At 33.2% G+C, this 14,520-nt stretch overlaps 2 protein-coding genes across 2 annotated transcripts; one reads left to right on the top strand and one right to left on the bottom strand.

The window, feature by feature from the left end:
• The first annotated feature begins 1,047 nt into the window (after positions 1–1,047).
• LOC145074493 (co-chaperone protein p23-1-like) lies at positions 1,048–2,789 on the top strand. Its single transcript, XM_079020859.1, has 5 exons — positions 1,048–1,239; positions 1,974–2,160; positions 2,251–2,410; positions 2,480–2,517; positions 2,617–2,789. Exons 1-5 carry the CDS (start codon positions 1,235–1,237, stop codon positions 2,770–2,772), a joined length of 546 nt encoding a protein of 181 aa, XP_078876985.1. The 5' UTR covers positions 1,048–1,234; the 3' UTR covers positions 2,773–2,789.
• A 98-nt stretch (positions 2,790–2,887) lies between these two features.
• On the bottom strand, positions 2,888–4,869 carry CPB (Subunits of heterodimeric actin filament capping protein Capz superfamily). The gene is made up of 7 exons (XM_079020858.1): positions 4,603–4,869; positions 4,097–4,167; positions 3,887–4,000; positions 3,682–3,767; positions 3,400–3,593; positions 3,179–3,274; positions 2,888–3,106 (listed from the first exon to the last, which is right to left on the bottom strand). Exons 1-7 carry the CDS (start codon positions 4,729–4,731, stop codon positions 3,014–3,016), a joined length of 783 nt encoding a protein of 260 aa, XP_078876984.1. The 5' UTR covers positions 4,732–4,869; the 3' UTR covers positions 2,888–3,013.
• Positions 4,870–14,520: the final 9,651 nt, after the last annotated feature.

Here is a 14,520-nt window from a genome sequence, read left to right as displayed (position 1 = left end):
TATTTTTTAAATACTTAATTTTAATAAAAATACAAGATTTTTAAAAGAAAATTAAAATTCCATTAAACCAAAGTAAAAGTACACTGCTAAATGTAAAAATAAAAATTACATTAAAAAAACTTTAAAAACATAAAATTTAAAATAACGTTATGCTTAAATTAAAAATTACATTAAAACCTACAAACTATAAATCCTTCTACTTGACTTTCATCTTGCGTTGGAGCATTTCGAAAAGTTTGAGTTGATCGAGTGGAAGATTCGACTGTAGCGGTGTGTTTATCATTTTCAAGTCGTTGATCGACTAACCCAAATACGATTTGTTGGCCCAACTAACACCTCAACATATAAAAAAGATTTTCTTCAAGTGTCCTAGTAGGTTTCAATTATAAGGTATTCAAAATATTCAGAACCACAAAACTGAAGCTAATATAAATCCCAAATTTAATGGTTTGTAGGAATTGTTGGCTTAAGGGGGAGAGACGAAACAACAATAAAGATTAATGACTTAATGGACATGATTTGCGGGTGAAGACGATTTAGATCCGGTCAAAATGTATTTATCCTTTAGCCAGACCTTTGGTATAAAAATATATTATATGTTTTTTACAATATTACACTTTATTAGCAAACTAACCTATACTACCATTAATGTACATGATGATGAACATTTGGTATAAAACACTCTAAAATAAAATTAATCTAGACTCAATTCTAATTTGATTCAATTTTAAAACGTTATCAATTTTTTTTAAAATAACAGACTAACCGATTGTTGTCTAAAATTCATCACTAACGACGCCTATTGAAGATTTCATCAATATTTAATATTGATATCAAGTTACAACTACAGAGGGAGTCTTCTATAGTAATGACATTTGTTAGAAATAATAAATCATTGGTATATATCTAAAAAATTAAGTCAATAAATATGATATGAAACACATAAATGAAAAGTATAAATGAATGAGGCATAAATATAAGCATTGTATAATATAATAAAAAGATATTTTACGGCTGCTAAAAAGTTTATATCTATATTTTTGTAGCAAAAGTGATCAAGTTTTCGGTTAGAGAGTCGGAAGCATCTAGATGCCACGGCCTTCTTCTATCCGCACCCTAGCTATAAATACTCGAGTGAATCATTTGCAGTTTCCGTATCCAATCGCCAAGTGCAGATAAACGATTGCTTTTAAAGGATTATCTTTACAGTTAGGAACCGCGAAAATCAATCAAAATGAGGTATGAATTCTGTCCGCTTTCTGTTTTCCTTTTTAAATTACTATAAACTGCTATGATGCACTCGATTTGATGAATAAATTCCGTTAGGATTGATTTCTTCTCTCCGCATTAAGTGAAATGAAACTGTAGAATTACTCTGAATTTGATGATTCGATTCATCAAGCGATCGCACATTAGTGTGTATTGAGCAGGTTGTTATGGATTGACGATTTTTCGGTGATTTTTTTTTCAAATTTCGTTTTGTTTAGTAATCTACGTAGATCCGTCGATAAATTGCTGTGTGATTGTTACGGTTTTTCATGATAGTACTCGTTACTATCGGACTGGAGGAATTCGACCAGTCATGATCATGATCATACATGCATGCTTGTTTATGGTAACGGATTTTTTAATTCGTTATTAAAGATATAGTAGCAGGTTACAGTTCTGGTGTGATTTTAAAGTTCTATTGTTAACTTCGTAGGTGTTATTCTCTTCCAATCGCAAAGCCACTCATGTTTGCTTCCGATTACGATTTTCGTAGCTCTATTGATAATTTTGGAGAAGTAATAATATATGTCTCCAGTTTTAGGGTTTTATACCATTACAACTTGTGTTCTTTTGTTCTGATCGGATCTGCAGTATTCATAGTTGTAATCAATGCAAGCTCGTTCACAAAAAAAAAATTGAAATGTTTTGGTGATTTGTAAGTTATTAGCCTTTATAATCTGGTTCTGTTTCTATGTGTTTATTAGCCGACATCCTACCTTGAAGTGGGCCCAGAGGGCTGATGTGCTCTTCATCACCATTGATCTACCTGATGCCAAAAATGTGAAGCTTAAGTTGGAGCCTGAGGGTAAATTCTACTTCTCTGCAACTGCTGGAGCTGAGAATTTACCTTATGAAATTAACATCAACCTTCACGACAAGGTGGACGTGGATGTAAGTGAATAATTGTTTTACTTTTACAAATTACATGTTTTATTTGTTTAAACCAAAAGCAAAATGATAATTAATCAAATAAAATTACAGAAAAGCAAGGCAAGCGTTGGACCACGAACTATTGTTTACCTTATAAAGAAGGAAGAAAGCAAATGGTGGAACAGGCTTTTGAAGGAAGAGGGAAAAACTCCAATGTTTGTGAAATGTGATTGGGACAAATGGCTAGATGAAGATGAACAGGAGGAAAAGGGTTAGTCAATCTTTTTCTATTTTGATCTATTTTTCATTTATTCTAATGTGGTATTGATTATATATACAGTTGGAGGTGATATGGACTTTGGTGACATTGATTTCTCCGTAAGTACACAACTTCTATTATAGATTTATACCAACTGATTCATAGCAAAATCTTTCAAGAGTCTTAACATTTTGATGATTATATCATTTGTGATGCAGAAACTTAACATGGGAGGTGGTGGAGAGTTTGATGAAGATGATAGTGACACAGAAGAAGAAATCAACAAGGAAGAAGAAGAAGAAGAAGCAATTGAGAAGAAGATGGAAACTGCAACTGCACTACCTGTTAGCAATGGAGTTGAGGCAACAGCTTGAGCTATTATCATATGATTTGGTTAGCATTTTAATCCAACTGTTTTGGTTTAAATTTGATGGATTACTTCTAGTAGCCTTTATTCACTCTATCTAGCAAATTACCTTGAAACATAAATGAAGATTGTACAATCTTTTACTACTACTTGCAATGATGAAAAAAAAAATCCAAACAAATGTGTAAATGAAGAACAACCAGTAGTAAGTAACAATTTAAACATCTCAAACAGAATCTTATAACTTTTTATGGCTTTATATTCTCTGGTAGTGCCATGGATGGTAGGTCAGGAGAAGGGCGCAAAGTGCATACCATCTCCTTTGTTTTCCCAAAATACACCTGAAATTGGCATCATGATTAGTATAATGAACCATGGTTGGGTTTAATTGATGGGCAAAATTGGAATTTTACCTGGTCAAGTTGATTCCTGAGCTTTCCTTCCAACTCTTCTATCATCTTACCCATATTGCATAGATGACCATCTTCAACAGGAAGGTCTGCTTTCATCTATTCAACAAAGATTAAAAGAAATAAGAACATACTTCACTCATTTTACTTAATATAGGCAATTTACTTTATTTTTTAATCTATAATAACAATATGCATACATTTAGTTGCATGATATATATTACCTGTCTCCTTATTGATCCTGACAAATTAAATGTTCCAGATTCGTCACTATTTGTAGTGAGTGAGAGCATTATGGTACTTGTTAAACAGTAGTTTGCGTTTCCTTCCTGTTCTGGGCCCACCTGGATAACATGTATAGCTTCCCAACCACCTTCATTCAGATACCCTCTTTTACCATGTGCATCTTTTGATCCATCTGAGTAGGTAGTAACAAATTTTGCTTAATAGTTCATGTGAGATGAAAGATGAAAGATGGAGTAATTAATTTGAACAAAATTTGGAACCTTTTTTAATTAAAAAGCATGCGACAAAGCCTTGTTTGTCATCTTCTTCCCACAAATAGACTGATGAAATACCACCTTCGTAATACCTGACAATAGATTAAGACACAAATATTTAAAGTTGGGTAAAAGGAATAAACAATGATTTAAGGGATTAGATTTCTAAAAAGGCGGTAAGGTGAGTACTGAGTAGAGTAAAGGACCTCACTGGTCACGATATATTGTAAAAATGTCATTTGCTTCGATTTCAAGTTTCCTTAATTCAGAAGATGGAAGCATCCCGTCTTCCAATGAAGGATGGTATTTGTTTGACCAAGGTGACCTGCATATTTAATAAGATGTGAGAATCAAAACTAAAAAGGAGGTAGCAAACAAAATATGATGAGGAATAGGAATAGGAATAGGAATAGGATAATACCTGTAAGAATCAGCATCTCTGTTGTACTCGCATAAGATGAACTCTTTCTCATTTTCCCCATCACGTAGGACCTGTTTTGCATAGTAACAAGACCGATTGAGATTGATTGACTACAGACATCCATCATCCATGGAAGTAAAGATGAACATTCTTATATTAGTTTAATTATTATGTTAAAAATGAGATTGGGTGCACATCGGCAGCAAGTGTTCTATTTAGTCTCTGTAATTGCACTGTTCTTTATCCTCTCTATTTTAAAGTCAACGCCACCAACTCTAATCTAACCCACCCAAAATGCTAGATTCATTTAACGGGCCGAAACTCCACTGAATCTGGCCAGATTTCTAACCCTACTCACAAATCACAATAGAGCACCATAACTTAAAAGAATGAAAAAACACAGAATAGCAGATTTACGCATGCAAATCCACCGGAGATCGGGACAGATCATCAATGGAATGAACACAGAAAGTTAGGGTTTAAATGAATTTGTGAACAAACCAAACCTTAAGAGGCTGATCAACTTGAGAGAGTAGATCGGAGGAGTGGCCGGGCAAGAGGCTGAGGAGGGCGGTGAGAGCCGTCTCTGTGTGTTTTGGAGGCATCCTTCTCATCAATCCCATTGCTGCTTCCATTACAACCGAGGACAACTCAACTCAACTCAACTCAACAAAATTAATCGTTTTGATCTAAAACTCAAACTTTCCCTCTCAGGACAGGGTAGGAGTAGGATCAGGACAAAGAATAAAAATAGGTTGGTGTGTATAATCTGGCTATCATTTGAAATTTTAATTGGGTACTTATTTGTAAATTATCAAATGGTCCCTGGCTATTCCTCCTTCACTATTTACTCCTTTAGTATATATATTTTTTTCTTTTCCGAAAACAAAATATTTTTATTACAAATTTGGTTATATAATAGTATATTAGATTAGCAACACAACCCAACCTAAATATTTATTAAAAAACTATTTTCTCTATCTTCCACATACACAACCTAAATATCCATAAATTTTTACCCACAATAGCAACCCAACCCAATCTTTTATTTTATTTTTAAAAAATTATCAAAAAATATATCAACATTAGAGGCTCATTTTGTAGATAATTTTATTTTATGTATTTTAATATATTTTATTTATTTTTAAAAATAATACCACGCCTAATTTTTTAATAAAATAAATGAAATATAAAATAGAAAATAGGAGAGAGAAAGATGGTGAATTATGATGAGCTAGGTTGTGCTCATACCATTTTTTTTCTTTTTAGTTTATTTTTTTAATTTTTTTAGGTGAGTTATGATGATATGCTCATCAATGGGATAGTCTTAGTATATAACTTTGCATATATTTATCATTTTTGTTATAAGATTCAATAAAAAGCATCTAAGTTTGAAAACATTATTAGAAATTATAGAAATAATTGTTGAGACTTGATACACTTTTCTTTTTTTAAATAGATTTTTCAAATGTTTTCATCATAAATTTGTAATGGTCAAAAAAACACGATAGAATTGTAGTGTCTAGATTAGCTATACAAGATATACAATATAGTTTCTATGCGAAGAAAACTTGTTTTAACAATTATTTCTTCCATCATATAGTACTATCATTTTGGTATTCTATGAAAAGTATAGTGTCCAATTTATAAGAATTTTTATGAAGTTATTGAATGCTAGTGTTTGTTGCTTCTTCTATATCACTATATGTATCATGTGTCATAGAGAATTTAGTGTATGGTGTTTGGTGATGATTGGAAACCAAACCCACTACATGATGATGTTGATTGCTTGCTTGTTTTCAAAGAGATCCAACCTTCAATCTAAATTTATTTATTCATATTATTTTCAACTAATACAGTTGCATAAAATATAATTGACTTTACATAGGGTTTTTTTTAATTATTATTATATACTTGCAAAATATACTTTAAAACTCTTCTCCCGTATGTTCATGTTTCCCCATTAAATTAAAATAGTTGAACAGAGTATAAAATGGTGCATTCCCGTCGACTTGAAGTCTATATATAATAGTTCTAATTTTGTGTATTTAGTAAATTATAAACTCTATTCGGATCATTTTACTAGTGTTAACTTTTTTCTTCTGACAAATTATTAAAGTTCTATTACATTAATCATGTGCTATCAATTATTTTGGGAAAAAAGTAGCAAAAATTCGAAATTGCAATTATAGCCAACACATGAAATTGTCAACCAAACATGTTCTATGATTCCACTTTACTCTTGCTAAACAAAAAAGGATCCAAAAACACGTCTTCGCCAGTTTTGTAGTACCGTTTAATTTTCACGTTTAGTTTCAATTTACTTATATAAAATAAATAACATAAATTGTTCGTATATTTTATAAAAAAGAGAATTTCGTATACGCCATTCCTAAACAGATAAATATCGTATTTGCTCGACCTAAATTCTAAGGGGATAGAGAATATACATTACAGCCCCACCTAAGCTTAGGTACTAAACCTCTAAAATATGTCGTTTTAACATGCTAAATATACTTGGTTTGGTATCACTTGGTAAATATATCATTCTCCATAACATTTCTTTCTTTCATTATCGTTTTATCATCTCCGTTTTCTTTCCTCAATTATCGCTTATTATTTCATCCAAGTGAACATTACTAAACCCTAAACCTCAACCTAAACCCTAAATTTAAACCTTAAACACTAAAGCTAAACCCTAAACCCTAAATCTAAACACTAAACCCTAAACCGTAAACCCTAAACCCTAAACCCTAAACCCTAACCCTAAACCCTAAACCTTAACCCTAAACCCTAAAACCCTAAACCCTAAACATAAACCTAAACCCTAAACCCTAAACCCTAAACTCTAAACCCTAAAGCCTATTGTGTCGATCTTGAATTTACATCTTGAAGTATTAATCGTGAATCTATTAACCGTAATCTTTATATAGTAAAACAATGTATTTTCAAGAGGTTTAGTACCTAAGCTTAGGTAGGGCTGTAATGTATATTCCCTTTTCCCAAATTCTAAATATCGTATTTGCTCTTGTTAAAGTTTTTTAATATCATAAATACCCAAATCTATTTTTTTGATTTTTTTTATTGATTTATACTTTTTTTTACAATTTTAAAATCACTAAAGCTAAAAAAAACATTTGAAGTAGACAATTTTGCCCTTGTTCCTAAATTCCAAAATTCATACCCACGTGAAAAGAAAGAAATCGCAGATTCACGTCCTGCTTCATCAATCGGCTTCCCTTGCATCTTCGTCGATCAACAATCACGCACATAATCCTTCCGATCGTCGACCAGCAATCCCTCGTCGAACATCGTTGTTGCCTTGTCGCCTATTCATTGTTGCAATCGGCTACAGGTTATTTTTGGTTTTCTTTGTATACTGAACATTCAATTCATGATTATATGCGTGATAAACCAAAGCCGACCTTATTCCTATTTTCCCTTTCTTTAATTTCATTTTTGATGTTGCTTAATTTGTTCACGTGACTATTTTGAAACCCTGCTATATTTGATGTTTCAAACTACATTATTTACAATCTTGAATTACAACTGACAGAGACGTAAATGCAAGTCTTTTCACGGTTTAAAAAACTGTAATTAATGAGAATAATATGTTGAAACTTATACTTGATTACATTGAATTCTTTGCATTGTGTCAATTTTTTGTGAGTTTAATGTTTGAAGCTACTAAATTTACAATCTTGAATTACAACTATCTTGAATGCTTGAAGTCATGTTAGTGAGGGGCCCACTTCAATGCAATCCATTAATTCTTTACGTTTATTTACGCATACAATTGGTATTTGTTATACCTTTATATCTGTTTTTCTTATTGCCGATTTAGCATTATGTTTTAGACGCGACACAAACCAATGTCAGAAGATCATTCTCAAACAGAAGATATTACCCTTGATGACACATCAAAACCAATATGGGAAAGCAGGGCTACATCTCCAATAATCGAGTATGTTTATATGAATATCTTAATTTTAATTTATTAAACCTTTACAAATTTGTATGATTGTTTCTCTAATTAATTTGAATTTCAAGCATATACCAACATCCAAGTTCAAGTTAAAATTGAAATATGGGGGTTACTTTCGGCTAACGAAGAACAGTTGTAGGCAAATATATTGCTTTGGCTCTCAAAAATGTATCCACATAGACACAACTTTATACAAGTTAAGTAAACTACATGAAGAAGTGATAAAGCATTATTCATCAATGAACAACCCAAAATTTTCTATTCTTTATGTTGACAAGTATGCACCAGACAAGTCGTTTATTGAGCTTGATTCTAATGAAAAGTTCATGGATATGCTTAGCATGTATGGAAGCGAGAAACAAGTAACCATTTATGTGACAACAGAGAATAACCTCGGCTCCAATATTCGTACTAACTATTTGTGTGCCAACAGAGATGAACCACAAGATGAGTGTGATGCAGACCTTTGTCCTAGTGAAGAAAGCTATCATAGTCATCTCAGTTCTAATAATGAAGACGGTCTAATGAACGATGATGAAGTTAACTCATTTAGTAAGAATAGTATGAGAATGGAAGTCGGCTCAAAATTTGAAAACGTGGTTGATTTTAGGAGAGCTTTGAATCACTTTGCAGTCACAAATGAATTTAAATACTACATCCAGAAAAGTGATCCGACACGATTCACAGCAAGGTGTGAAAACCTAGAATATGAGTGGAGAATTCATGCTTCTATTACACAAGATGAAGTTACCTTTGAAGTAAGTGTACGCATTAAGTTATATTTAACATGCTTTATATTAAAAATATATTTATGTTTATTTAATTCTTTTTTTAGGTTAAAAAATGGTAGAAGTACATACTTGCACTCGAAGCAACAAGGGTGGCAATAAGTGTGTCACTCAAAGTTGGATTGCTAATTTAGTAACTGACAAGATGAAATCTGATAGGGATGTCTCTCCATATGAGCTTAGAAATTGGATTATGAAAACTTACAATGTTGACGTGCCGTACCTAAAAGTTTTTAGAGGGAAAGAACAAGCTTATACAGACATGTATGGTAAATTTAAAGACCAGGGACCAAACTATAATAAGTGCAAATTTTAAAATCCAGGGGACCAAACTGTCATAAGTGTTAATTTAAAGACCAGGGACCAAACTGTAATAAGTGCAAATTTGAAATCCAGGGACCAAACTGTAATAAGTGCAAATTTTAAATCCAGGGACCAAACTGTCATAAGTGCAAATTATAAAATCCAAGGACCAAACTGTCATAAGTGTAAATTTAAAGACCAGAGACCAAACTGTAATAAGTGCAAATTTTAAATTCAGGGACCAACCTCTAATAATTGCAAAATTAAAAAGTATAAGGACCATATAGTAATTAGTGTAAATTTAAAAAGTATAAGCACCAAAATGTAATAAGTGATAAATTTACAAAAAGAGGTATCAAACTATAATTAATTCTAAATATATTATTTAGAGAAAATGACAAAAATAGCCATTTACACTAATTGCATTACAAAAATAGCCAAAAAAATCGAAATTACAAAAATGGCCACCCATTTCACAGATGAGAAGGTCCCATCTGCGAAATGGGCTTCTCATCTGCGAAAGTACAAGTACCTAAAGCACAACTGTGCTTTAGGTACTTGTACTTTCGCAGATGAGAATTTTTTTTTTTAATTTTTTTTCTGTATAAATAGGGTTAATTTCGCAGATGGAATAGGGCCATCTGCGAAATCCTCTGAGCCTATCTTTGAAATGGTGTATTTTTTTCTATTTTTTTTTTTAAGTTTGACTATGAAATGAATTGGTTTGACTACGAAATCACGTTGCTATATAAAAACTTTTGTAGAAAAAATATCATTTTGGTTGTTATTTGTTTAGGAAATACTCTCTACAATTTGCTCAAAAAATGATTGAATATTTGGTTTGTCTTGTAACCGGTGGGAGATGGCAAGTTAATAGAACTAATCTGGAATACATGTCCACAGGGAGGTATTTCTGAACTCGCTTTGATATTTTCTGAGTATATTAGTTATAGTGATTTTGTATCTTTGGTAAGAAGCAAACTTGGTTTGTTAGACAAATATAGAATTAATCTTCGTTTCCACCATTCTGAATTAAATTATTATATAGCTATATTTGAAGACGTGGATGTTAGAATGTTGATAAACGTAATCAAATGTAGTGGAGGAAGGGCTGTGAAAGTGTTTGTGGTGGTTGATGAAGTTGAGGAGGTTAATGGGGGTGGTGAAATTGGAAACCAACTTGTTGGTAATTTATGCAGTTATAAAGGGAGCAACGATCCGATAGGTACTTTCAATACTTCTAGTGTACCTCAGTTTCACAGTGTTGCTGAAAATGTTAATGTTAGTTATTCACCTATTCACTATGTGGATCCCGAGAATTACAAGTCTGTTGGTGATGATGATGTTGGTACATATCTTAATCATGTGGGTGGTCGTTGTGATGATGTTGCTGAACAAGAAGTTAAACTTATGAATAGGCGTGTGGTAGATAAAACTAAAAAGAAAAAAAATTCAACTCAAAAAAATGAAAAAAATCATGTGTTACGGGCATTATGTTGATGTTGGTGATGTATGTTTAGATATAAGCGAGCTACAAAGTAATTCCGATAGAGATGAGTTGGGTGATGAAGTTAAAGCTAAGTATCCCGATAACCTTTTTCACGGTATGCCCCCTGTACCAGCATGGCCAGTTGATCTTAATGAAGATATCCCAACACAGATGGTAGACATTAATCTTCAAAAGATTCAATGTGAGAGTATATTTAAAAACAAAGAACTTTTAAAGCGGTGTATTGGTAAAAAATGTCTTCGAGAAGGTTTCCAGACGAGGACAAGTAGATCCACCAAATCAAGGTATGAAGCTGTGTGTGTTTCGAAAAATTGTTCTTGGTTACTAAGAGCAAAAGCAATTAAAAATTCTGATGGACTTTTCCAAGTGAATAAATTTGTTGATGTACACACATGTTCTTCAACATTGTTGCAACCTAATCATCGACAAGCAAACAAATATGTTTTGGGTGAATATGTTGCCGATGTTTTGGCTGAAGACTATAGTAGAGTTTATCGGGGAAAAGAAATTGTTAATGATATGAATGCTCAATTGAATATCAATATCTCATACCATCAGGCATGGCGTGCGAAGCAATATGCATTGTTGTCGTTAAGGGGTACGAAAGAGGATTCTTTTACCAAACTTCCGGTGTATTGTCACAACTTGGTCAAACATAATCCGGGTACTGTCACACATATTAAAACAGATGCTGATGATCGCTTTGAGTTTTTGTACGTCGCACTCGGTTGCTCGGTTAGTGTTATCATGTCCTAGTTTTTTTTTTTTTAATATTTATTTTGGTGTATTTGAATAGATATACAATGTATTGTAGGTACGAGCTTTTGTCAATTTTTGTAAGCCGACCCTAGTAGTAGATGGAGCTCACCTAAAGGGCGAGTTCAAAGGTACCATGCTACTTGCAGTTACTAAGGACGGACAAAATCAAATATTACCGGTTGCATATGGTATATGCAAAAATGAGTGTACTGATTCTTGGACATGGTTTTTTCAAAAACTACGTGATTTCATAGGAAATATGCAGGAGCTTACAATTATATCTGATAGGTCTCCATCTATAGCAACATCCGTTGCCAACATTTTTCCTCACGCTCATCATGGAATATGTGGTGTCCATTTGTATTTCAACATAGTATCTAGATTCGGCAAGAGTAAGACGGTTAAAGGAATTTTTTGGGAGGCGTGTAGGGCATACACAGTTGATGCTTTTGATGCTGTCATGGATGTTATGAAAAAGACAAAAGAACCAGTATGGGAGTACTTAAAAAGTATAAATCCAGAAACCTGGTCAAGGGCACATTTTAAAGGGAACCGATACAATCTTATGTCGTCCAACAGTGCGGAGTCTATAAATGCATTATCTAGACACGCACGTAAGGTGCCAATACTTATGTTGATTGATTTTTTTCGTGCTACAATGCAACAATGGTGGTTTCAAAGACGTAACTTTGCAGGTATTACGTGAATTTGTAATATTAATGTTTTATTAGTTTTGATGTTATTGATCTTAGCTTCTTCATTTTGGCTGTTTTTTTAGCGGAAGCAACAACAACACTTACCCCTTGGGCGGATGAAGTTGTAAAAGAAAACAAGAAAACTTTTACGAAATGGGATGTTCGCATGATCTCAAATACGAAATGCGAGGTCAAAAAGGGGGCACAAAATGTGATTGTTGATTTTCAACATATGACATGTACATGTAGGCATTGGCAACTTGATGGGATACCTTGTGGTCATGTCATAAGATGTTTAACAGTGAACAATTACCAAGACTGCTCGAGGTTTGCATTAAATGCTTACCTTACCGAAACACTGAGGAAAACATATGAGGAATCAATAAACCCTCTGCCGAAGCCATCCGAATGGGAGATCCCCGATGATTTGATGATTGTTAAGCCACCTATAATGGATAAACGTCAGCCAGGCAGGCCAAGAAACACAGACCGCATTCCATCCCAAGGCGAGGGTCCAATTATAAAAGAGTGTTCTACATGTGGTCAACTAGGACACACGAGAAATAATTGTACTGGAAGGGCGTCTGGTAGCAGAGCAGGTCACATAATTTCTACTCCAGAAATGGCATATAATGTTGGTGGTTCAGCGGGTTGCTCACAAACCCATAACGCTGATTTTGATATAAAACAACCTTGAAATTAAGAGTAATGACGAGTTGTTAGCTTATTATGTATTGTAATATTTTTATTAACTCTTACAAGACATTGCTATGCTCTCATATTTTAGTTAATTTTGTTGATTATAACAATGAATGAAGCCTTTATATTATAAAATATAGTTTGCAGATTTATTTTAACAGTTACAACATGTTATTTAAAAAAAATAACAAACGATCATTTGGCAACCTAATCTGTTTCATGATAATATTACAACAACTTTATAACTAATTTTTAAACTCAGGGAACTACAACGGGTACTTCTCTTTCTCCATTGTTATATAGTCATCCCTAATTCTCATTTTGTCTTCGAAACGATCCTTTTTTACCATAATGTGTATCAACTGCTCATCCTTCTCAGCAAGCCGTTTTTCAGTCGTTTTGATTGCCTTCTTACTCTTTTTTATCCAATCTTTATGCTCTTTGATTTTGTTTTTATTGAGGTCAATCCATTCTTGAGCTTGTTTGCATTCCGAATCTATATCATTAGCAAGTTGAGTGAGAAGTCGGGATGACTCTTTGTCCTCTTCTTGTTGTGCTTCAGCCTTCTTTAATTCTTCAAAATTTTCATGTGACATATATGGCCCAGCTGAAGAGGGTGTAAAAAAAGGGTCTACCGAATCACAGTAGTAACAATCTACTTCGTTGCATGAGCAAATTTCGAATTTGTGTGAGGAACTCATAATAAAGTCGACATTGTATTAAACTGGAGCAATAAGTGGTATTTATACATACTAGACAGTAATGAGATGTCCAACTTTGAAATGACTAGACGGTAATGACAAGTCACTGTAGTAACATGCACATCCCAGTGGGACCCTTAAGTGACAAGAGATAACTGACAGTTTGACATGACAAAACACTGCATAAAGCTGAAAATGGTAGTCCAAATATTACCATTTCGTAGTCAAAGTATTAATTCATAGTCTTTTTATTTATATAAATAGATGTTTAAGATCTATAAACCAAACACCCAAATCACCTAAACGAAACGAATTCCCATTATTAGAAATGTCGTCAAATGCAGCAAGTTCTTCGAATGAAGTACCTGGTTCCAATTCTGAAAGGCCATGGACGACAAACGAGGTGTTACTTCTAACACGATGCTGGCTAAGTGTTAAGGATGGTGAACCGTTACTTGCTCCCCCGCATTGCCTAATTGGTGATGAATGGAGTCACCTCACATCTTTGTTTAACCATGAGATGGGAGAAGGACAAAAAAGAGAAAAATCAGATGTTGTTACTAAGTGGACGGATGTAAAGGAAGAAGTGACATGGTTCAATCGAGCATGTAGTTATGCGAAACGTAACAATGTTCGTTATCGTGACGAAGAAGAGTTCTTGGAAGTTGTTACAGAGTTTTACATCTGTGAGCATGACAGCAGAGACTTCGAATACGAAGAAGTTTGGAAGGTTGTTAGAGATAAATAGTATTTCAAGTAGACCGCTCTAATTTGTGTTAAGAATAACCCATGGACTTGTGTTTTACGTTAATGCTTTGTTCGTATTATGTCGTTGTTTTTCATGTAATTGTTGTGATGTTTTTAATGGTTCATGGAATCCTTGTTACTAATGTATTCTAATATATTGTGATAACTAATGCAATGGTCATTTATTAAGTCAAGTTAATGATACGAGTTGCTCACATAATAAACTAAAATAGATTT

This window comes from Lactuca serriola, chromosome 9 (genome assembly GCF_051521515.1).
Source record: "Lactuca serriola cultivar US96UC23 chromosome 9, Lser_US96UC23_V15, whole genome shotgun sequence".
Lineage (NCBI taxonomy): Eukaryota > Viridiplantae > Streptophyta > Magnoliopsida > Asterales > Asteraceae > Lactuca > Lactuca serriola.
Note: the sequence above shows the minus strand (reverse complement) of the source record. Positions and strands in the feature narration are given on the sequence as shown.

Excerpts from the sequence above, each read along its gene's own strand:
- LOC145074493 (XM_079020859.1), top strand. Across the intron at positions 2,161-2,250 it reads ACGACAAGGTGGACGTGGAT|AAAAGCAAGGCAAGCGTTGG; the intron begins GTAAGTGAATAA and ends ATAAAATTACAG. Across the intron at positions 2,411-2,479 it reads AGATGAACAGGAGGAAAAGG|TTGGAGGTGATATGGACTTT; the intron begins GTTAGTCAATCT and ends TTATATATACAG.
- CPB (XM_079020858.1), bottom strand. The coding sequence starts at position 4,731 with ATGGAAGCAGCAATGGGATTGATGAGAAGGATGCCTCCAAAACACACA. Across the intron at positions 4,001-4,096 it reads AGAGATGCTGATTCTTACAG|GTCACCTTGGTCAAACAAAT; the intron begins GTATTATCCTAT and ends TTAAATATGCAG. Across the intron at positions 3,594-3,681 it reads ATGCTTTTTAATTAAAAAAG|ATGGATCAAAAGATGCACAT; the intron begins GTTCCAAATTTT and ends CTACCTACTCAG.